Genomic DNA, 25,547 nt, shown 5'->3' with positions numbered 1-25,547 from the left:
TTTAGGCGTCGGGCGGACTGATTTGTCGACGAGTGACTGAATAGAATTTTCTAGGATTCTCACAGAGATCTCTTGCCGACGTGGAAGGTGGAAGTTGTATGTGTCGCTCATAGCTCCCCTTGTAGGTGCATATATTTCAACTAAATTTTGCCCGTTGGGCATTTCTGCGCCCTTTTCTGAATCGCGTTTGCAACAATCGTAGTCCCTTCATCATTTTCCCATTGTTATTATCGAACCAGGGTTGGTTTTCCCGTATTTAATCAACTTACTCGTCGCATGCTTATCCACAGTGCGATGCACGAAAAATTTAAACTTAGCCCACGATTCTTCCATGTCAGTACCACTCGAGTTGAATGGCGTCCATAGTTTTTTAAGTTGGAAGATTATGACTGCTCATCCGCTCTGCCAAGCATAAAACCCTCCTAGCCTTCCTGCTGCGCTTATTGACTCTATAAAGATGCTTTGGTGTTAGCTTTATGAGAGGTACTGAATGACTGATAAGGAGTAGGACAATCACCAGTTTGTGCAGCAATACAGAAAAGCTGTTTAAATCAGTTGTAACTTTAACATCTGTGACGTGCAGACAATAAAGAAGCGGTAGTTGAGCACTGAATTACTTGGAGTTCCCTTCACGCTCGTCACAAATGTACAAGTGGATGACTGATTTCGTCTTTTACAGAAACAGATAAGCGACTTTTTTATTATTTCGATTGTCAATACAATGGGAAAAATGGTCAGCAATACACTTTAGTGGTAGGTATCTCCTTTGCTGGGTGAAAAGATCGAATAGCTGGCAGCATATACGAGGTCTGTTGAAAAAATTCCGGAATATTCGCAATTTCGTGCCAATAGTGTGTTGGAGCGAAATGCGGTTGTCATCCCTGCACACACCTGTGTGTGTAACTGCCGGAAATTTCATTGTTGTATGTCCGTTAGTTACTGTTCATTCCAGCGAATTTCGAGATAGTAGAGTTGGAGGAGCAATGCGTCTGCATTAAATTTTGCGTTAAACTCGAGAGAACCTTTACAGAGATACACTGAACGATGCAGGAAGCCTGCATTGATGAGTGCTTAAGCCGTAGGGGCTAATCGTTGTTACGAATGGTTCACACGGTTTAAAAATAGCAGGACGGCAGTTAAAGATGACTCTCGTTCAGGACGCCCTTAGACGTCTACCGATAACGCTCATATCAGGAATGTCAACGAGCCAGTCGAAGACTGACTGTTCGAGAGACTGCTCAAGAATGTAACATTTCAGTTGGAGTATGTCACGAAATCCTGTCACAGCATCTTGGAATGCACTACGTTGCCGCCAAGTTCGTCCCAAAGCTCGTGAGTCAAGACCAGAAAAACTTTCGCCTCACAATCTGTGAAGACCTTTTGTACTGTGCAAATGAGAACGAGATGTTTCTTAGGAGAATCATAACTGGTGATAAGACGTGGGTCTACGGTAATGATGTTGAGACCAAGGATCAATTTTCACAATGGGTCAGGGAAGGTTCTCCAAGGCAAAAAAAGCTCGTCAGGTCAGATCAAATGTCAAAGCCATACTGATAGTTTTCTTTGACTTTGAAGAATTAGTTCATCACGAATTCGTGGCACAGGGGCAAACTGTTATTCGATGATGATATCGGGACGTGTGGCGACGCCTTCGAGAAAACGTGATAAGGAAACGGTCTGAAATGTGGCGAGACAATCCATAGCTCTTGCATCACGATAACACACCTGTCATACATCCCTGTTGGTGCGTCACTAACTCAAAAAACGAAATCACTGAGTTGCCCCATTCTCCGTACTCTCCAGACCTGGCCCCTGCGTACTTTTTTTTTTATTTACAACGTTGAAAATTCCGTTGAAAATACGAAGATTTGCAACGGCAGATGAGATAAAAGAAAATTCGCAGATGGCGCTTCGCGTGGTCTAGCAAGAGGCTAATCAAAACTGCTTCCGAAAGTGGAAACGTCTTTGGGAGTTGTGTATAAATTGTGGAGGACATTATTTCGTAGGAGATGATGCACAATAAGTAAAAGGTGAACGTAGAAAAATTTTCTGGACAAAGTTCCAGAATTTTTTGAACAGACCTCGTGTTCCTCAAGAAAGCAAATGTATTCTTTTGAGTCATCCTAAATGTAACTTTAACCACTTCTCCCTCTCCAGCTGCAGTGCAGCTCTCAAACCCCAAACATCCAAGTTTATACTTCCATTTTGTGTCGCTGCTCTGTGATTTGGAGAGTGGTGAGAGGTTATCGAGTCTCACAATAAGATAGTCTTCGTCTGAACAAAAACTTTTTCGTCGAACCATACCACAATGTCCCAAAGTCTGTTACTGAAATGAATGGACTCTCCACGCTTGCATCTAAAATGACTCGACCTTGGTCCTTAGAAGTTGCTTTCGACTTTTCGGTTTGTTGTCGAGATCAAAGATGTTTGTCCACCTCTTGAGATCTACTTATTTGTATTTTCACGTTACCTCTGAGACGCCAGTTGCTCCCCCAAAACGAACAATATGGTGACCACATTCCCATATGCTGACAAAGGAAATCTTAGTTATCTCAGATAACCCACAGTTCAACTACAATTCCTTCCATTTTTTCTTCTCTTTTCTTCATCGATGGTGATATTTTATTCTCCCAAAAAAGTGCAGGGTGGCAGTAGTGTGTAACTGTTCTTAGCCATACAGTTTAATAAAACAAAATGTGGTTAAAATGAGATATTAAAAAAAGAAAAACATATAGATGACATTATTAAAAGTGATTATCTAAATGTGATGATTATTTTCTAGGCGAACTTAGTGGCTTGGACATAAGCCAAACGATGAAGATTATGATGATGCTTCTGTGTGTCAACTGGAATTTGTTGTATGGAGGATTGATGATCAGCTCTGGGTAGGCCTTTGAATGTACCAAAATTAGAAATACGAAAGTGATACACGAGTGAAGAGCTGATGAAGGAAAATGGAGAAGGGAATTTGTGAGGTTCTATTCTGTGGTTGTAGGTAACAGGACAGGGTCTGGTTGTGCTTGTGATGGGAATTTAGTGTAGTAGGATTGGAAATGCTGCACATGATACGGTAGGAGTGGGATCAGACAAGGCTATCTAGGTAGGAGAGAGTGAAATGGGAGCATGTGTCAATATTTGGTGGTGACATGTACGTGAAATATGGAAAGGGCAGCCAGTATTATTTGATGAAAGATATAGGTTTGGTGGAGGAGACAGGTATTTTGGAGGGCAGTTGTAGCAAAATAGATTATTATATATTTTTGGTGGGAGCAGATGTAAGGAGTTGGAATGGAATCGTGTGCCTTATGAGTGGATGGGGTAAGAGATTTCGGGGTTTAGCCTTCCACTTGTATGGCTAGGTCAGACAGGTTAAGTTACAGGTTTTACATTGGGGTGGGGTTGCAAGTTATGGTGTGGTTTAAGTATATGATTGAATTCACAATGGGGAGACAGTTATGAATTTTGCAGTCTTGGGTTAGGTATTTTTAGTAAGGTGGCCTTGTGCTTGAGATCACGAATATTCTACATTATGTCTATGATGATAAGTGAGAATCCTACAGATAATTAGATAGTGGTTACTGGGGATTCAGAAATTATAGGGAACAGGAAGGCAGCACCAACATTATGATTGCATAGGTCTCATTGGATTGGGAATTCTGGGTGGAATTTAAGATTCTGTTCAGCTTACTCAGCTATAATTTCATGTTCTAAACTTTGATGGGGTTAAGGAATTTTGGGCAAGGTTGGGACAGGACAAGGAAATGGTATGAAGTGGATTTTAGGGGAGTGATGGGACGAATTCCATTTGTTTAATGTTACTGAGTTCATGTATGGATTTTTTGGCTTTTGATATGAATAAGGTGACAGAACATATTTATGAGATTTTTTTTCCTTGGTAAAGTTTTTTGAGGAAGTTAGAGCTTGTGACAGCTGCCGTGAGCAGTTGTTGATGCCACTGGCAATGATGACGGTGACAGAAGTTGTTATTAAATGGAGGCAGTGCTGGCATTGGTACATAGATGGTGATGGTACTGGTGTTGCAGGTGATAATCTAGTGTGTACGGTGATGCTGAGACATTTAATAAGCTCTGACAGGTTGTTAAAGATATATTCATCATACATCTGACTCCTTTCTATACTGATGTTAAACTCTGTAAGTGCTGATAATTCCACTGCAAGTATGGTAGAGATATTCTGTTTAACACAGCTGATGTGTTACTTGCAGTTTAAATTTGAAGAAACTAAAAGTCGAGCTATGATCATGGGTATGCCAGGGTTACAACAATGTAAGAAACTTAAAAACAAAGATAATTTAGTTATTTTCAAGAGTTAGAACATTGGTTCCCAACCCATGGGCCACAGCCCACTTGTAGACTGTGTAAAGTGTGGCAGTGGGCAGCGAACAACTGGTCGAGAGCTGAAGACACAATAAGAATTATTGGGAGCTTCAGGGATTTCACTTGTCAGTCATCAAGGTTAGTTTGTATAGAATGAAACAAGAGTTGAACTGCCCTGTTGTGATCCTATACCACTTACGAGTAATGTCAAGTTGGTGACTTGTCAGACAATTGTTCACAAGAATGACTCACTTCAATTTGCTCATTTAATATTCAGACACAATAAGGAATGATGTTCCATCCACAGCTAAGATTAGAGATGGAACTTTGCTCGGATTTCTTACTACTAGAGGGAGAGGAATTGGCCATGGGCCTCTTAAGGAACCATTGTATGGAGTGATCTGGGTGACTGCAGAAAACTGATATCTGGATGGCCGATCCGAAAACTGAACCCAGGTCTCTCAAATGCAAGTTTATGACATTATCCTCTACACAACCTTGTTCAGTCCTCATGGAGATAATGAGTTAGTTTTCTTCATATTTGTCTACCAATAGAATTAGCATCTGAGCAGGTTTGTAGAACTGACATTAAGATAGTGGCAGTTTGGTACGTACCATAATTATTATAACTAGGTTGTTGCAAAATAAAGACAGAGGGAGAGAGAAAAGAGAAAACTGTTACTGAATATTGCCCGTATTTTTCACAGGTGAAATTTCAGAATACGGCAAAAAGTCAGTCTGTATATTACTTATGCACTGTTATAGCTGACATCCAGCAAGTCTGTGTATCACTCATTGTCTTTGACAGTTTTATACGATACTGCAACAGAGGAAGCATTACACTGGCGTATTCTGTTGCATACACAGGTTTAATGAGATTTGGAAACTGCAAAGACATAATGGAAATACTATTTTCTCTATTAATTTCCTTAAAGGTGCCTAGTTGAAATGGATACATCACTAACAATGGAAGCAGAAAACTATCTATCAACTTAGGCACACTTGCCATACAATTAGAATTTAGTGCTATAGCTTCCCAGTGTGTCAAAATGTACAGAGTTTTTCTGATAATATATGGAAACTTGGTAAAGAAGGGATATGTTTTTACGGAGCCAATGGGAATTAGTGACATACAGGTATGATAATGGCAAGAGTATGGTTTGCACCACAATCACACTATGGGAGAGTGTGAACATTGCATTTAAAAACCTACAATAATACTTCTAATGAAGTTGGTGGCATCAAGGAGCAGTCACAGCACAGTTGTGTTATTTATGTGTGTAAACCCATCTTTAATCAGTGACTGTATGTTGTATTATAGGGTTGTGTCTGCTGCTGTTGTAGTTACTGCTACTTCATGTCAATATGGATGCTTGGTTTTGGATGAGGTCCCATGGTAAGAGGAAGAAGTCAAGTGATGAAGCAACTTCCACACCAGATTCTGTAAGTCTCTAGTCCGAGAAGAAGTAAAACAGCAAAGAAGAGGAAAACATAGTTTCATAATTCTGTTATAAAATACAACTGGTGAAATGTTGGAAAATGTCAAAGATGCTGTCATTACTGCTTTGAAACAAAACAAATATTTTTTTGCTGCAGCTTGATGAGAGTAGACATTGCTGACCAGGCTTATTTATCAGCTTTTGGTCATTTTGAATTGAATGGCAAATTGAAGAACACCTAGTTTTGTCTATATCTTTATTTATACTCTGCAAACTATCATGAGGTGCACGGCAGAGGATACATCCCATTGTACCAGTTATTAGGGTTTCTTTCTGTTCCATTCACAAATGGAGTGTGGGAAGAATCATTGTTTGGATGCCTCTGTGCATGCAGTAATTATTCTACTCTTATTCTCAGGATCCCTATGTGAGCGATACATAGGGGTTTGTAGTATATTCCTAGAGTAATCATTTAAAGCCGGTTCTTGAAAATTTGTTAATAGACTTTCTTGGGATAATTTACACCTGTCTTCAAGAGTTATCCAGTACAGTTCCTTCAGTATCTCTGTGACACTCTCTCAAAGATTAAACAAATCTGTGACCATTCATGCTGCCCTGCTCTGTATACATTCAGTATCCCCTGTTAGTCCTATCAGGCACGGGTCCCCACACACTTGAGCGATATTCTAGAACTGGTCACATGAGTGATTTGCAAGCAGTCTCCTTTGTAGACTGATTCCATGAGTGATTTGTAAGCAAATTTCTTTGTAGACTGATTGCAGTTCCCCTGTATTCTACCAATAAACCAAAGTCTACCTACTGCTTTACCCATGACTGAACCTACATGGTCATTCCATTTCATATCCCTGTTGTTGTTGTTGTTGTGGTCTTCAGTCCTGAGACTGGTTTGATGCAGCTCTCCATGCTACTCTATCCTGTGCAAGCTTTTTCATCTCCCAGTACTTACTGCAACCTACATCCTTCTGAATCTGCTTAGTGTATTCATCTCTTGGTCTCCCTCTACGATTTTTACCCTCCACGCTGCCCTCCAATACTAAATTGGTGATCCCTTGATGCCTCAGAACATGTCCTACCAACCGATCCCTTCTTCTGGTCAAGTTGTGCCACAAACTTCTCTTCTCCCCAATCCTATTCAATACTTCCTCATTAGTTATGTGATCTACCCATCTAATCTTCAGCATTCTTCTGTAGCACCACATTTCGAAAGCTTCTATTCTCTTCTTGTCCAAACTATTTATCGTCCATGTTTCACTTCCATACATGGCTACACTCCATACGAATACTTTCAGAAATGACTTCCTGACACTTAAATCAATACTGGATGTTAACAAATTTCTCTTCTTCAGAAACGCTTTCCTTGCCACAAACTTCTCTTCTCCCCAATCCTATTCAATACTTCCTCATTAGTTATGTGATCTACCCATCTAATCTTCAGCATTCTTCTGTAGCACCACATTTCGAAAGCTTCTATTCTCTTCTTGTCCAAACTATTTATCGTCCATGTTTCACTTCCATACATGGCTACACTCCATACGAATACTTTCAGAAATGACTTCCTGACACTTAAATCAATACTGGATGTTAACAAATTTCTCTTCTTCAGAAACCCTTTCCTTGCTATTACCAGCCTACATTTTATATCCTCTCTACTTCGACCATCATCAGTTATTTTGCTCCCCAAATAGCAAAACTCCTTTACTACTTTAAGTGCCTCATTTTCTAATCTAATTCCCTCAGCATCACCCGACTTAATTAGACTACATTCCATTATCCTTGTTTTGCTTTTGTTGATGTTCATCTTATATCCTCCTTTCAAGACACTGTCCATTCCATTCAACTGCTCTTCCAAGTCCTTTGCTGCCTCTGACAGAATTACAATGTCATCGGCGAACCTCAAAGTTTTTATTCCTTCTCCATGAATTTTAATACCTACTCCGAATTTTTCTTTTGTTTCCTTTACTGCTTGCTCAATATACAGATTGAACAATATCGGGGAGAGGCTACAACCCTGTCTTACTCCCTTCCCAACCACTGCTTCCCTTTCATGCCCCTCGACTCTTATAACTGCCATCTGGTTTCTGTACAAATTGTAAATAGCCTTTCGCTCCCTGTATTTTACCCCTGCCACCTTTAGAATTTGAAAGAGAGTATTCCAGTCAACATTGTCAAAAGCTTTCTCTAAGTCTACAAATGCTAGAAACGTAGGTATGCCTTTCCTTAATCTTTCTTCTAAGATAAGTCGTAAGGTCAGTATTACCTCACGTGTTCCAGTGTTTCTACGGAATCCAAACTGATCTTCCCCGAGGTTGGCTTCTACTAGTTTTTCGATTCGTCTGTAAAGAATTCGTGTTAGTATTTTGCAGCTGTGACTTATTAAACTGATAGTTCAGTAATTTTCACATCTGTCAACACCTGCTTTCTTTGGGATTGGAATTATTATATTCTTCTTGAAGTCTGAGGGTATTTCGCCTGTTTCATACATCTTGCTCACCAGATGGTAGAGTTTTGTCAGGACTGGCTCTCCCAAGGCCGTCAGTAGTTCCAATGGAATGTTGTCTACTCCGGGGGCCTTGTTTTGACTCAGGTCTTTCAGTGCTCTGTCAAACTCTTCACGTAGTATCACATCTCCCATTTCATCTTCATCTACATCCTCTTCCATTTCCATAATATTGTCCTCAAGTACATCGCCCTTGTATAGACCCTCTATATACTCCTTCCACCTTTCTCCTTTCCCTTCTTTGCTTAGAACTGGGTTTCCATCTGAGCTCTTGATATTCATACAAGTCGTTCTCTTATCTCCAAAGGTCTCTTTAATTTTCCTGTAGGCAGTATCTATCTTACCCCTAGTGAGATAGGCCTCTACATCCTTACATTTGTCTTCTAGCCATCCCTGCTTAGCCATTTTGCACTTCCTGTCGATCTCATTTTTGAGACGTTTGTATTCCCTTTTGCCTGCTTCATTTACTGCATTTTTATGTTTTCTCCTTTCATCAATTAAATACAATATTTCTTCTGTTAACCAAGGATTTCTACTAGCCCTCGTCTTTTTACCTACTTGATCCTCTGCTGCCTTCGCTACTTCATCCCTCAAAGCTATCCATTCTTCTTCTACTGTATTTCTTTCCCCCATTCCTGTCAATTGTTCCCTTATGCTCTCCCTGAAACTCTGTACAATCTCTGGTTCTTTCAGTTTATCCAGGTCCCATCTCCTTAAATTCCCTCCTTTTTGCAGTTTCTTCAGTTTTAATCTACAGGTCATAACCAATAGATTTTGGTCAGAGTCCACATCTGCCCCTGGAAATGTCTTACAATTTAAAACCTGGTTCCTAAATCTCTGTCTTACCATTATATAATCTATCTGGTACCTTTTAGTATCTCCAGGGTTCTTCCATGTATACAACCTTCTTTCATGATTCTTAAACCAAGTGTTAGTTATGATTATGTTGTGCTCTGTGCAAAATTCTACCAGGCGGCTTCCTCTTTCATTTCTTATCCCCAATCCATATTCACCTACTATGTTTCCTTCTCTCCCTTTTCCTACACTCGAATTCCAGTCACCCATGACTATTAAATTTTCGTCTCCCTTCACAATCTGAATAATTTCTTTTATTTCATCATACATTTCTTCAATTTCTTCGTCATCTGCAGAGCTAGTTGGCATATAAACTTGTACTACTGTAATAGGTGTGGGCTTCGTATCTATCTTGGCCACAATAATGCGTTCACTATGCTGTTTGTAGTAGCTTACCTGCATTCCTATTTTCCTATTCATTATTAAACCTACTCCTGCATTACCCCTATTTGATTTTGTGTTTATAGCCCTGTAGTCACCTGACCAGAAGTCTTGTTCCTCCTGCCACCAAACTTCACTAATTCCCACTATATCTAACTTTAACCTATCCATTTGCCTTTTTAAATTTTCTAACCTACCTGCCCGATTAAGGGATCTGACATTCCACGCTCCGATCCGTAGAACGCCAGTTTTCTTTCTCCTGATAACGACATCCTCTTGAGTAGTCCCCGCCCGGAGATCCGAATGGGGGACTATTTTACCTCTGGAATATTTTACCCAAGAGGACGCCGTCATCATTTAATCATACAGTAAAGCTGCATATTCCTATAAAGTGTTTTTATGAGTTGGCCGATTCCAAAAATGACTCATTGATACTACAGTCATGGGATAATACATTTTTTCGTTTTGTGAAGTGCAAAATTTTACATTTTCTCAACATTTAGAGCAAGTTGTTAATCTCTGCATCATGTTGAAATCTTATCAAGATCTGACTGAGTATCCATGCAGCTTCTTTCAGATAGTACTCCATTATAGATAACTGCATCACCTGCAAAAAGCCTGGCTTTACTATTAATATTGTCTGCATGGTCATTAATACACAACATAAACAGCAAGGGTCCAAACACACATCCCTAGGATACACCCAAAGTTACTTCTACATCTGGCAATGACTGTCCATCCAAGATAACATGCTGTGTCTTCCCTACCAAAAAAGTCGCCTGTCCAGTCACAAATTTCACTTGATGTCCCGTGTGATCGTACTTTTGACAATAATTGTAGGTAAGGTACTGAGTCAAATGCTTTTTGCAACCAGGAAACACTGCATCTATTTGGTTGCCTTGATCCAAAGCTTTCAGTACATCATGTGAAGAAAGTGTGAGTTGGGTTTCACATCATCGATGTTTTCAGAATCCATGCTGGTTGTCACTGAGAAGATCATTCTGTTCAAGATACCTCATTATGTTTGAGCTCAGAATATGTTCTAAGATTGTAAGAAAAATCGACATCAAGGATATTGGATGGTAGTTTTGTGGATCATTTCTGCTACCCTTCCCGTAGACAGATGTTACCTCTGACTTTTTCCACGAACTGGGCACAAATTTTTGTTCGTGGGTTCTAGAATAGATTGTGGTTGGAAGAGGGGCTAACTCAGCTGCAAATTCAGTTTAGAATCTGACAGGGATTCCATCGGGGCTGGGAGCTTTGTTCAGTTTTACTGATTTCAGCTGTTTCTTATTATCACTGACACTAATACTTATTTCATTCGTGTTTTCAGAGGTACGAAGATTAAACTGGGGCAATTGTCCTGGGTTTTCCTTTGTAAAGGGATGTTTGAAAACAGAGTTAAGCATTTCACCTTTTGCTTTCCTACGCTCTATTTCAGCTCCTGGATACTAACTTTGATGCCACTAACAGCCTTTACATATGACCAGAATTTCTTGAGATTCTGTAAATGATCACTCGACAATACTCTGCTACAATAGTCACTGAAGGCATCATGCATTGCTCTCTTGACCGCCAAATGCATTTCATTCAGCGTCTCTCTATCTATAGTCCTACATTTGTTTTACACCTGCTATCCAGTAACCTCTGTTTCTCTAGAAGTTTCTTTACAGTGACTGTATACCATGGAGGTTCCCTCCCATTATGAACTGTTCTATTGGGTGTACAACTATCCAGTGCATGGTCAACTTTTGCCAGAATTCCCCTACATGCTCCTGAACTGTGCTGAGAGTTTCAAGTTTCTCACTAAAATATGATGCTACAGATTTTTTATCTAGCTTACTGACCCCTAGCCATGGTGCTATCTTTATCTTAGACTGGTGTAAATATCTCCTAGTAACTCCATTCAGAATTATAGAAAGTAGCTGGAAACTTAGCTAACCAGCCTTACACTTTGTGTATTCCACTAAGAAATAGATGTAACAGCTTCTAAATGTGGCCCTAATGTAGCTCGGATTGTGCTTTTAAAATTGTTCCATTACAGATTCTAACCATGTTATAAATATCAGAAAAATAGGCTCCCTTTGTTTTTATTATAATTTATGTATTGCAAGTCATGTAGGCTTATGTCATTAATGTTCTAATAGACTGATCACTTGTTTTGATGTGGCTTCTGAGTGTTGGCACACCAATGTCATTGGGCGTTAGTGAAGAGGTGAGACAAGTAAGGCTCCAAGTCACAATCACAGCTCAGTAACAGAATGAGACAGATATGTGATTGTGATATGTAAGTGCACAACTTGCTGAACTCAGTAAAGTAGCTTATGCATAAACTAACAAAAGTTTGTAATTCAAAAGTTACTAACAACAAAAAACTAAAAATTGAGAAAAAATTCTAATCAAGGAACATAATGAAAGTTGCACCAGAAGCAACAGTAGACAATAAAGAAACAAACCATCCTAAGATAACATATGTACAAGGGTCGTTCAATAAGTAATGCCCCTAATTTTTTTTCTCAGAATATATTTATTGTAAAGAGTCATAATTTGGTGAAAATACACATCAACATGTCTTGTCCATGTCCTCAGATGAAACGGCCTTTCTTTGAATCTTGTGGTTTGCTGTGTGCATTCGTGGAACCCATTGTCAACACCTCTTTGAATATCCAAGAGTCTCGACCATTGCAGACGCACTTCCAATGTTGACCGACAACTGTAGAGTCAAATGTCGAGTTGTGACGCATTGGTTGGCATGAATAATGGCATCTGCATGATTCAGCATGTCTGGAGCACTGGCTGTGAGAGGACATCCTGAGTGTGGCTGATCATGGAGCTCTGTTTCTGCATTTCCTGAGACTGTAACTTTCTTTACCCATCACCCAACTGTACTCGTATCAACTGCAGCATCACCATACACCGCACACAAACATTTATGGATGTTCAGCAAAGTCTTGTTTTCTGCACACAAGAATTCAATACAGCACGCTGCTTGTAACGCGAGTAATATGCGATTTTGATGCTGTACTATGGGTCTACCATCTGCCAGAACAGTTCGAAACTTCACTGATGCACAGAACAAACATCAAATGTAAAGCAACAACCAGGATGTTGGTCCATGTATACTAATGGCTTTTTTAAAAAATGTGGGGCATTACTTACTGAACAACTCTCATAGAATGAATTATAAATTTTTAAAAGATCTGAAAAGGTGAGCCATCTTGTTTGACAAGCCAGTGAGGAGTCAGATCTACTAGGATATGACAAGTGATGGATATAGACAGAGACAGTAGCATGCCACTCAGGGTCAAACAGAAATACAAACCTGTGGGGCAAACTGGGTCCACATGAGAGTGATAAATTCCAGGTTCCAACTGGCAGATGTGTTATTATTGTATGTATTTGGTATGCTCATAAAATTTTCATATACCATGGGATGCCGGACAGGCCACTGCAAGTGACTCCAGTATTTCCGACTACAACTGACTGAAATAAAAGTTTATCTGCATTCTTGAAACTCAAGAATACTCTGTCTGATCAATTATGATTAGTGTTCCTTATATTGTTTTCGCATTCAAGATATATATGCACCCAATTTTTAAATAAGTATGTATTAATCTTCTCACATTGTTATGCAGTAGTCAAAAGTCACTTGAAACTGAAACAAGCTAACTTTTGTAAGTTTTCATTCCATTATCTTGATAATAAATGTGTTTTAATTGATTAAACTTTCATATTGTTTCAAATCACTATGTAGAGCTACAAGTTTCCAAACAGGAAAGTATTGGTAGATGCTCTAATACTATCTACCATCATCTCTGGGTTTTTTTCTTCTTTTCATGAGTGTCTGGAGGAAAATGTCTGTTGGTGAAGAAGAGAGACTCAAAACAATAAAGAAAACATGCGGTTCAATTAACAATATTTATTATAATAAAAACAATAAAAATAAATATCACCAATAACAAAAATTATACACATTATTTTTTAACAAGTACCCATCCATTATTGGTCTCATCTCGTACATAACACCGAGGTTTGTTGAATTTGAATATTGTGTTAATTGGAGAGGGGTGATCTAACATACATTTCAGTGCCTTCCGAATCTGTCGGTGAAAAAGAAAGAACATTAAATTAATGTTAATAATCAAAAACCTGTGTTTTCCAAAAAGTCAATGAATGCCACATCCAGAGAGATACAGAAATAACTCTTAGAACAGATGCAGTATACGTTTTCCAAGATTTGTCTGTTCTCATGAAACAATCAGATAATAACTTAAACTACCAAAACAGTTTTAAAAACTGTTCCACCCAATAACAACAAAAATGACACTAGATAATTAGTTACAATTCTTGCGTACATTTACCGATAAAAAGTTTTACATTATAGCTACTCGTGTTTGCCACTGCAATGACTGGAGCAGTTTCACCCATACTTAATACATATCTTACATAGAGTCTGTGGACAAGCACTGTTGGGATAGAAACTATGGAATGCCTGGAGCAATTTCTAACAAACTTGGCACACACATTGTTGATTGATTAGACAGACAGACAGACAAAGAGAGAGAGAGAGAGAGAGAGAGAGAGAGAGAGAGAAAGAGAGAGAGAGAGAGAGAGAGAGAGAGAGAGAGTACTGTGATGGTAAGACATCTCTAGTGCGTGGGAAAAAAGTTACACATAAAAAAATCAATAGTGTCACAGCAGTCTGAGTATTAACAATGCAGAGTGGATCTGAGACATTCATAATCCTTCAAATGAGAACTTTATATTGAAGGTTGAAGGATGGATTCACCAAAGAATTTATTTATTCTTAGTTCTGGAGGACTAACTAAAAATATTGCTTATAATCAAGTTCGGGAAAGTGGGCTTTCTTAGTTGAACTTCAGTGCTGAAATCTTCTTGTACTATCAGAAAAGTGGCAGCATTTTCTTATGAGTTTCCTGCTCTCATTCTTCAGATCAAAAGACGGCAAGCAACAAACCTTTGAAACCCTCAAACTTCCTGGCAGATTAAAACTGTGTGCTGGACCAAGACTCGAACTCGGGACCTTTGCCTTTCGCAGGCAAGTGCTCTACCAACTGAGCTACCCAAGCACGACTCACGCCCTGTCCTCACAGCTTTACTTTTGCCAGTACCTCGTCTCCTACCTTCTAAACTTAACAGAAGCTCTCCTGCGAACATTGCAGAACTAGCACTCCTGAAAGAAAGGATATTGCAGAGACATGGCTTAGCCACAGCCTCGGGGATGTTTCCAGAATGAGATTTTCACTCTGCAGCGGAGTGTGCGCTGATATGAAACTTCTCAGTTGGTTGAGCACTTGCCTGCGAAAGGCAAAGGTCGCGAGTTCGAGTCTCGGTCTGGCACACAGTTTTAATCTGCCAGGAAGTTTGATATCAGTGCACACTCGGCTGCAGAGTGAAAATCTCATTCTGGAAACATCCCCCAGGCTGTGGTTAAGCCATGTCTCTGCAATATCCTTTCTTTCAGGAGTGCTAGTTCTGCAAGGTTCGCATGAGAGCTTCTGTTAAGTTTGGAAGGTAGGAGACGAGGTACTGGCAGAAGTAAAGCTGTGAGGACGGGGTGTGAGCTGTGCTTGGGTAGCTCAGTTGGTAGAGCACTTGCCTGCAAAAGGCAAAGCTCCCGAGTTCGAGTCTCGGTCCGGCACACAGTTTTAATCTGCTAGGTAGTTTCATATCAGCGCACACTCCGCTGCAGAGCGAAAATATCATTCTTTGAAACACTGCTTCAAGATAATGATGCCTCTTGGCTGATATCCTGATAAAATTTCATCAATATAGTTAAATTGTGTTAAGTTCATATTAAGAGTGGGGTCATTCCATGCCAAGTGGTCTAAACCTTCCCACCATCATGTCTCCAATTTTCTTCAAATTTTATCTGTAGCACTAGTCAAGTGCTAAATTAAGTTTCTCAAGATTTCAAGCCTCTAGCTGCAATACTTGCTGATCTACACCCCCTTGTCTGAAGGGTAGTAAGTTCGCATGCGCGCGACATCAGACAAAATGCCATTTTTGGGGTCTCATAAAATTGAAACCAATTCATAAGAATGGTTAGTAAGATGAGACCCTGTACAGTTTTTTGTGCTGATTCAAACGAAATTAATTATAAGATTACTGATGCAAAATCCGGTCAAACAAGTCGACTCAAAGTGTACCCCTAATTCTGTCGTGACTTAATGCGACAAATTTTGACCAATATTCAGACTGCAATAATTTCCTTGCAGATAAAGATATGGACTTGAACTTTTTACCAAGTCTTATCTTTGTGCTGGACATAATACAGCTGGATTTCCAACTACCCAGGCTTTATAGTCGCCTTGCAAAATCTCTTCAAATTTGGCAGTGTCAGCGCAAATGGCTTTATTTACCAAAGTTCAAAGCCCATTACTACAAAATAGTCAGCCTGGATTTAATTGTGAATAGTATCATCTGAAAGAGAAACTCTTGCTCTACGAGATGGATATATTTTTCTTTTGCAACGCTTCCATTAAGTGCTTATTTACTCAGGTCAAAGTATCTTATATTTTGTGTGCGCAGTGCCCTGCGTTGGTCCATGATGGCTGAGCCATTACTGGTTATCACAATAAAACCAGCATCCCCATCGCCATAGGGGCCACGCCCGATAGCCATGCAGTAACAGCCACGGGTGGGTATCTTTACTGCAGGTTCCCAAGCCTGATTACAGGGTGTCTTTACCACAGGATCCCAAGCCTGATTGTGGGTTTCTTTATGCAGGTTCCCAAGCCTGTCTTCCTCAGTTACTTCATCATTCTGGAAGCATCGTTGATTTGCAAGAGAATGCTTTCAGGAAAACTGTATTGCCGACCAGATGATGTCACTGATGGAGCTGGAATAACACCAATGATAAGTTGTTCTGGAATCCAGCAAGTATCACGTCTTAAGGGCCAATAAAATGAACTTGCAGGACCATGAGGATGCATAAAGCTTATGAAAGCATCTTTCTGTTCGACTGAGATTTCAACGATGTTTCCAATCCACCATTTCTTTTCATAAATGCAAGCAACATACTGCCCAGGCTGAAGATCCATGACTTGAACTACTACTTCAGCAGCACTAATTTTGGCCAAAAAAGATGTCGCATCATTAGAAACTCTACTGACCTTAATTGTCGTCATATCAATGGGCAAAAAATGGTGGTTTTCTCTTGTGCCAGCTAGAGTGTGCCCTTGCAGGAATCTTTCTTCTTGAGAAGCTTTTTCTTCTTCAACTTCCTCTTTGCTGATGAAAAAGAATTTGATTCCATTGATATTATCATTGCAGAAGTTGAAAAGATCTTTGGGTGTTAGAATCTGGTTTTCATATGGACGTTGCAAACTTGCTCTTGCTGCCAACCGTTTTGTTGTGCCTCCAATGCCATCACAAGGCGACTTTCCATGGCTTGTTCCAAAGAAATTCCATTCTGCTGTTATTTCAAAATCTTCTTTGTGATAGCATAAGTTGAGAAAATTCTTGAAATTCTTATATTGTGCAGCTGAACCATCACTGAAGTAGTGGATGTGGCTTATTTTGGAAAATTGCATCTTCAGGTAATTGATTACTTTTCCAATGTAAACATGGACAGTAATCGTATCGTGTCGAAGGCAGTCACTAATAACACAAAGATTCACACATTGCACCTCTTCGTTTTCACAGTAGTAGACTACAAATGGATGAACTGTTGCTTGACTGTTTTCCCAGTGAAAGCCTTGCACTGCATCTTGAACAATAAATGAATAGTTTTCAGCAAAATCCATTAGTATTATGAATTCGCCTTCTTTCAAATCAGTTTTGAGAGCTTTCAGGTGCTGGCTTTGATGCTTGGCAATGTAGTGATGACAAGACAGGTTCCAAATTTTTGCTGCAATATCTTCAACATACTCTTCTGTTGAAAGCTGCTTTGTTTCTAAAGTATCCCTGTCGGTATGAATCCATTGTTTGTACTCAATCAGTTCTTCAGGGTCATTATCTTCAAAATATGTTGCAATAACTGCTTCTACACCTTCTGGACCAGGGCAGTTTTCACAACGATGAAGCATACAATCCTTGTTTTCCAAGCTGCAAACAGCTTTGCTAAGAATTTCCTTGTAGTCTTCATTGATTGATGCACCAGTGAGCATAAGCTTGACATTTTGGTGTATTGTACAGACACAAACTGAGTGCATTCCAGCAGAGCCAACTGTAACACACCATTTTGGTCTAAGCTCGCAAAACTTTGAGAAGCCAATTTCTGGTCCATTTTGCTTCTGATAAGACACGTACATTTCCTTCAAATTGCAAAGCAACAACCGCTTTTGCTTGTACACCTTTGTTCCTGAAATTCTCACAGGCACACAGTCTTTCTTCCCTGGACAAAGTCTGCTGAATTCGTCATCTTGAAAAAAGTCATGTACTTTCTGAACAACTTCATCTGAAAGCTTCCTTCCTTGCCGATTTGCTGGAAAAGCTAGAACACCTTGCTCATTCTTCAGTTTTCTCGCTTGCTTTACCATTCTTTCTGATACATTAAATGCTGTTGTCGTATCTTTAATTGTCCAGCTTCTTGGAACCAAGGTCAATATTTGAACTTTTGTCCTACGATTTGACACTTTACATTTTTCTTTCAACTCTTCTATAAGATTATCAAGATCTGCACAATTATTGCATGGGCGACTTTTACTTGAACTTGGCTGTTCATCGTAATTGATTCCTACAGCAGCAGCAATTTGATTCCCAATTAAACTTTGTGCATCCAAGATCTTTCTTTTTGCATAGCTTTGCTTATCTCTTTTACTTAGTTGTCTTCTTTTCAATGGTGAAGCACCAATAAATGATAAACTTTTGTTGATGGCTGGTTCAGTTTCATCCGTTGTGAAATCTTGTTCAGATTGGGTTGATAGTGATGATGAATCTTCTAGCTTTTGGTTCAGTGCCGACATGCAGCGAGGGCAAAGCTTCTGACCAGGTTTTATATCAATCACTTCTTTTTTCTTTAACAGGCAAAGTTTGGCAGCTGTTTCATTATCAAGCAGTCTAAGTCCAGCTTTTACATTGTGATTCCTCTTCTTGAATGGATTGCAACATTTCTTTTGCATCGCTTGATATTCATGTAGGAAGAGGGCTTCATGGTGGAAGCAAATGATGGAATTTTCGTCAAGTTTGGCTTCTGAACGCGAAACAAGCAATTTCTGGTCACATTCTGTGAAATCACTAAACGCTTTGAATCCAGTCTTCTTAGCATAGAAGATAACATGGCACTTCGATGCAGCAGCATCTTTTCCAATTGAACAGGGGGCCAACGATTCTTCTTCTTCATTAACTTCTGACATCTCTCACTGGCCAATCACTGAATAAAACACGAATGAAATATCCAATTATATCAGTAATTCTAAGCGACTATTAAGATTCAAATTCCTAGAAATGAAGAAAAATTAGTGCATCGCGCATACAAAATATAACAACTTTGATGTGAGTTAATGAGTACTTAATGGTCGCGTTGCAAAAAAAACAAATGTCAGTCTTGTAGAGCAAGAGTTTCTCTTTTAGGTGATACTATTCACAAGCAGATTCAGGCCAACTATTTTTTAGTAATTGGCTTGAAACTTTGGTAAATTTTACCGTTTGTGCTGACACTGCCTAATTTGAAGAGATACTGCAGGGCGACCATATGGCCTGGATCATTGCAAATCCGGCTGCATTATGTCTAGCACAAGCATGAAGCTTGGCCAAAAGTTCACGTCCATATCTTCAACTGCAAGGAAATCATTGCAGTCTTAATATTGGTCAAAATTTGTCGCGTTGTGTCACGACAAATTTTGAAGTATACTTTGAGTCGAGTTATTTGACCGGGGTTTGCATGAGTAATGTTATACATAATTTCGTTGGAATCAGCAAAAAAAACTGTACAGGGTCGCATCTTACTAACCATTCTTATGAATTAGTTTCGATTTTATTAGACTCCAAATATGACATTTTTTTTATGTTGCATGCACACGGACTAAGTACACTTCAGACAAGGGGGTCTAGATCAGCAGCTATTGCAGCTAGAGGCCTGAAATCTTGGGAAACTTACTTCAACACTTGACTAAAGCTACAGTTAAAATTTGACGAAAATTGGAGACCATGATGGTGGGAACTTTTTTCAGTTTTAGACCACTTGGTGTGGAATGACCCAGTGAATTTTTAAAATATTTTGCATTATAATTTAATATAATTGGATAGATAAAAAATCTACTCACCAAGTGACAGCAAGAGAACACACATATAAAAAGTATTAAAGATTGCAAGCTTTTGGGACCAGTGGCTCCTTCTTCTGGCTGAATAGTGGAAGGGTGAGGGAGAAGGCTGAAGGAAAAGGACTGGTGAGGTTTAGGAAAAGATCTGGTCAGTCTCCCCTGACCTGGGGGACTTACCAGACAGGAAGAGGAGGAAAGACTAATTGTTGGGGACTGCACCAGACAAGATTTGAAAACTGGATAGCTTAAAGGTGGAAGATAAGGCAATACACAAGACAGAGATTACTTCTAAAACATCATGCACAACTTAATAAGAGCAGAAAGTTAAGTGTATTGAATGTGATAGAGATGGGAGGGGAGCAGTGAAAACTAGACGGCCAGAAAGTGAATGATGTAGAAAACGAAAAGGGAGTGAAGAAAGGAATAGTTACTTTGAGGAAATGCTGAGATGGAAGAAATTTATATAAATTTAGGCCAGGTGGGTGGTGAGAGCCAAGGACACATTGTAGTGCCAGTTTCCAACTGCACAGTTGGTACAAACTGGTGTCTGGGGAAAGGAACCAGATGGGACATATGTGAAACAGGCATGACTGTCATGTTGCAAAGCATTCTCTGCAACAGGATAGTATATGTTGCCAGTATACATGCCTATGTCCATATATCTTAAGTGATAATTTGATTGCAGTCATGTCAATATAAAAGGTCGAACAGCGTTTACATAACAGTTGGTATACAACATGTGTCATTTGACATGTGGCTGTCCCTTTCAGAGTATACGGTTTGCCGGTTACAGGGCTGGGGTACGTGGTGCCAGGAGCATTCTAGGGCAAGTCTTACAGCAGAGATAGTCACAGGAGTAGGAACCATAGGATAGAGAGAGGTGTGCAGCAGGAGCATAAGATCTGACAAGGATACTGCACAGATTGGGAGGGCGACAAAAAGCTATTCTATGTGTGGTGGGTAAAATATGAGCTAGAATGGATCTCTTTTCAGGGCACGATTTTAGGAAGTCATATCCTTGTCGAATTGCTGTTTAATACATTCAATAATATTGAGTGACGAGTGGTGTACTCTCGAGTTGTTTTTCGAAGGAATCAGCAGTACCAGGATGGGATGTGATAGCTCAGGAAAACTGCTTTTGAACTAGGCTGGTAGGGTAATTAGATACAATGAAGGCTGAAGTGAGGATGGTAGTGTGTCACTGTAAATAATCTGCATCTGAACATGTTTGCTGCAAATTCCAGGACTGTATGGGAGAGAATGTTCGACATGGAAAGGTTGCTAACTGTCAAAATGTAAATACTCTTGTTTGTTAGTAGGTCTAATGTGAACATAACTGTGTAGCTGACCTTTGCTGAGAATGAAATCAACATCAAGAAAAATGGTGTGGGATTCAGTATAGGATCATGTGAAATTTAATTGGGAGAATGCATTTAGAGATTTCAAGAATTTTAATAGGTCAGCCTCAACATAAGCCCAAACGGCAAAGAGGCTGAAACACTGCCGTTTAAATTCCTTTACTGGATTTTGTGTAATTTACTGAAGCCGCCAAATAGTTAATTATTATGATTACATGACCGTGTGCTTAATGGATGAAAGGCTATCGGTTTTCTGCTGTGGCTTCGGGGGTATTTCAACCGAGCGCAGCTGTTCTGAGACTGAATAGTGGAATGATTGAAAGTTTGTCTATTATTAAGAACCATAAAGGTTGCGATGTACAAACTGATATATATTTCCCACACAAATTCTGAGGCAGTTGCTACCTTCGCCTTACACGTCTAATTACGGTTATATCTTTTTATTGATGGCTGATTTTCAGTGCTTCGTCACACGCAATGCTGATGGTTAACATCCACAACAATCCTCACTGCAATCCATGGTTGTTGTTGGCCGACGCGGTTGACGCGAAACACGTAATTCGGCACTTGTCACTTTCTGTTTCATATCACTCGCGAATCGGTATTAGTGAGGGTCAACCCCACGACGATCAGGGAGACGTGCTCACTCATCATACTCCGGTGAATTTTACCGTTTACAACTCACTCGACCACCATTCTTGCCCGTCTCCCTAACACCACCGCTCACTCCACACTCCCCAGTACAATTCCTCACTCGACACTCATCTCACTGCCTTCTGCAGCGCTCGACAATCGACTCCTGTCAACTATCGACCCGGGCATTGGATACTAGCATCTATGTTCATGGGATCACAGATCCCTTACAAGGTCATCAATGTATCTAAACCAAACCAGATGCTGAAGGATTATGGATCCTAGGATAGTCCCGTCCAAGCAGCCCAAGAAAAAGTTGGCACACGAAAGAGCCATATTGATTCCCACAGCTGTGCCTCTGATTTGTTTGTATCTCTGCCCCTCAAAGATAAAGTAGGTGTCTGTATGTATAAAGTTTATTAAGGTCAGCATGAAGGATTTCATAGGTTTAGAATCAGCTAGATGCTGACTGAGTAAATGTTCAGCAACAGACCGACCATGTACTTGGGGGATGTTGGTACGGAGGAAGGTGGTATCAATGGTGACAAGCAAGTGGGACAGACACAGATTTCAGAATGCCTATGAAATGGTTGGTGTCTTTAGTATAGGAGGGAAGTCTTTGTAATATGAGTTGCAAGTGTAAATCAACTGAGGCAGATATCCAATTGGTAGGTGCTTTGAAGCGAGCAACTATGGGATGCCCAGGATGATTGAGTTTGTAGATCTGAGGATGCATGGTTTGAAATGAGTGTTAGTCCTTGCGAGGGGCCTGAGGTTTTAGGGAGGGACTGCAGGTCACCACCATTCTCACCTCAGCCTTCACTGGACATAACGACCGCAACAGCCTAGTTCAAAAGTGGGCCATCACATTCAATCCTGGTATTGCTGATCCCTCTGAAATAACAACATAGGAGTACACCATTTGCCACTTAGTATTATGCTGGTTTTGAATGTATTAATCAGCTACTCTGACAAAGCTATGACTGCTTAAAATTGTTCCCGGAAAGGAGGCCCATTCTGTTTGACATTTTGCCCACCAAGCCTAGAATAGCTATTCGTCACCCACCCAATCTCTGCAATATCCTTGTCAGACCCTATGCCCCTTCTCCACACATCTCCCTACACTATGGCTCCTACACTATGACTGTCTCCAGTATAAGATTTGCCCTAGCACACTCCTAACACCACCTATATCAGCCCTGCAACTGGTGAGAGCCACCTATGAAATGACACATCATATACCAGCGGTTATGTATGCCTTTCACAACGGCACGACCACCACTAGGATATGAGTTAGGATGAATAGGTATAGGCATAGGGTGTATATGGGCAACACACATCAGTGCCCGTTTCCCCACAAGTGCCATCTGAATTCTTTGCTCAGACTCCACTTTCCTTGAACTCTGCAGGTGGAAACTGGCACAACAGCACATTCTTGGTTCTTGCCAACCACCTGGCCTTAATTTATGTTAATTTCTTCAGTCTCAGCATTTCCTCACAGTAACTACTCCTTTTTTCAATTACTTTTAGTTTTCTACATCATTCATTTTCTGACCAGTCTTTTCTTGCTGTCCCCCTCCCATCTCTAGAACAAACAATGCACTTAGCTTTCTGCTCTTACTGAGTTGTGCATGATGTCTTGGCAGTAATCTCTGTCTCGCGGATTACCCTATGTTCCATCTTTAAGCTCTCAAGTTCTCAAATGTCATCTGGTCCAGACCCTAAAAATCAGTCTTTCTTATCATCCGTCTGGTAAGTCTCCTCTCAGCTGGGGTTCTGAGCGACTTTTCCACAATCTACTCCTTTTCCTAAACTTCAGTCTTTTTTCCTTCACCCTTCTTCCTACCCCTTCAAACCTTCTGCCTGAAGAATGGACAGTTGGCTACAAAAGCTTGCAAATTTTAATACCTTTTATACATGTGTCCTCTTTCCACTGCTTGGTGAGTAAATTTTTTTATCTATACAATAACATTATATTTTCAAAAATTGATTATTTTTGTTGTTACATTATAATTTGTGCACTACACTTATACTTCTAAAAACTTGCAAATAACATTACTTTGATTTCACACTGCACATGCATTGGATTTCTTTTCCTGCCTAACAAAAGGCTGGAATCAAGAAGCAATCACAAAATGTTGCATAATCAGCTCATAATTAATAAAACAACACTAATTTCACAGAATGAGCAAATATACGTTCCTCAAAGCTGAAAACAAATTATGATATTATGGGAATATTTAATGTTCATTATGAACTAAGGTGAAAAAGCTGTCAACAACTGTGTAAAACACAGGAGTTTAAAAAGATCCAGCTGTTTTCACAAGACTATATCCTCTACATGAATGAATATTGCTGTTTGGGGTAACTCTTATCTCATGCACCAAAAGTAAAAATTTAACTTTGGGCCAGTCATAAGCTGCCAGCCCATATGGTTGCTGGTATGGTTTTCCCTTATGTAGCTATCTTGCTCACTTATTCAAGAGTATAGCACTTACCTCCTACAGCAATGCACCAAGGTACTCCAAGGTTGCCTGATCTCAGTTAATGTGTGTGTGTGTGTGTGTGTGTGTGTGTGTGTGTGTGTGTGTGTGTGCAAAAATATGAGTCAAGTCTAATTATCATCCGGATGTTTGTTGTGCATCCAGTAGAGTGCACGCCAACCATTTGTGAAAGCTTTAGGGAAACTTTGATCCTAAATGTAACTGTAAAAAGTATCCCAAGGCCATATGTGCATGAATACAAAAGATATCCCACGCATCTAAAATGTTATGAGACTGATTGCATTCCTGGTGCATAAGCAATGTCAGCACAGTAACTATGGTGGCAGGTTGAACTGACAACTGTACACGACAGACATCAGCGTGCAGTTGTGAGCAGACAGATTTGGACGTGTGGTCATAAATCAAGTGTTCACGACATTCTATACAATGTTCTCAAGAAGGGAAAAGTGTGTGCAAAGTTGGCCCACATATCTTGATGCCAGAACAAAAACAATGACATGTGGACACATACCATGGCTTCATTGAAATTCAAAACGCAGACAGATCTTTTCTGGAAAGTATCATCAGAGCTGAGGAGACTTGGAGTTATCAATACAAATATGCCACAAAATGACAAAGTACAGAAATTCACATGAAGGGTCAACACTCTGAGGACATAATCAACATTTAAGCCAATGTGGGATGCAAGCTGAACATCTTAAAAATGGAATTTCCTGTCATTTTCACATGTTTGTAGGAATGTTCTATGGAAGAGACTATGAAGAAAACCCGAAACATTAAAACCAGTATTTTAACTTTTCTCTACAATTTATTAATCCCAATTTGAAACTTTCTGGACTGACTGGGTATAACCCAGTAAAGTGAGATGGTTCTTTTGAAAAATAATAGCTTAGCAGTCCCATGTGTAAATTGAAATTTACCCAAAGTTTATATCTTCACTTAAGCATAAGATATAGTCTTGTGGAATCGTATGAACCTTTTTGAAACATCCTATATTTTTAACTGCAGATGACCATTGTTATGACGAGAACAGTTACACGAAAAATCAATTTTCTGAATACAGTACCACATGATATTATTTTTTACAATGGTGTTCAGGTATAAGGACTTACTGTAAAGGTTTTACACACTGATATTGCACTTTTGCCACAACAGAGTAACAAAGCACATAAAAAATGAAGCACCTTGGAGAGATCTTTAATGTGGTATATAACTGGAACTGCATATTTTCATAATAAGCAGGTATTAATACCCAGATGGAAATTTTCACTCTGCAGCAGAGTGTCCATTGAT

At 39.7% G+C, this 25,547-nt stretch overlaps 1 protein-coding gene across 2 annotated transcripts in view; it reads right to left on the bottom strand.

Annotated features, from left to right (window-relative positions):
* Positions 1-13,437: 13,437 nt before the first annotated feature.
* Positions 13,438-25,547, bottom strand: part of LOC124777049 (protein N-terminal asparagine amidohydrolase-like) — a 137,641-nt gene continuing 125,531 nt past the window's right edge. For both annotated transcript variants that reach the window (XM_047252317.1, XM_047252318.1), the window contains one exon: positions 13,438-13,633. In XM_047252317.1, the coding sequence (XP_047108273.1) occupies positions 13,508-13,633 (126 nt within the window). In that variant the 3' untranslated portion in view covers positions 13,438-13,507. The remainder of the gene's footprint in view (positions 13,634-25,547) is intronic.

The sequence above is a fragment of the Schistocerca piceifrons genome, chromosome 2, assembly GCF_021461385.2.
Source record: "Schistocerca piceifrons isolate TAMUIC-IGC-003096 chromosome 2, iqSchPice1.1, whole genome shotgun sequence".
NCBI classification, from domain to species: Eukaryota; Metazoa; Arthropoda; class Insecta; order Orthoptera; family Acrididae; genus Schistocerca; species Schistocerca piceifrons.
The sequence above is the reverse complement of the archived record's forward strand: the minus strand, read 5'-3'. Positions and strand labels throughout refer to the sequence as shown.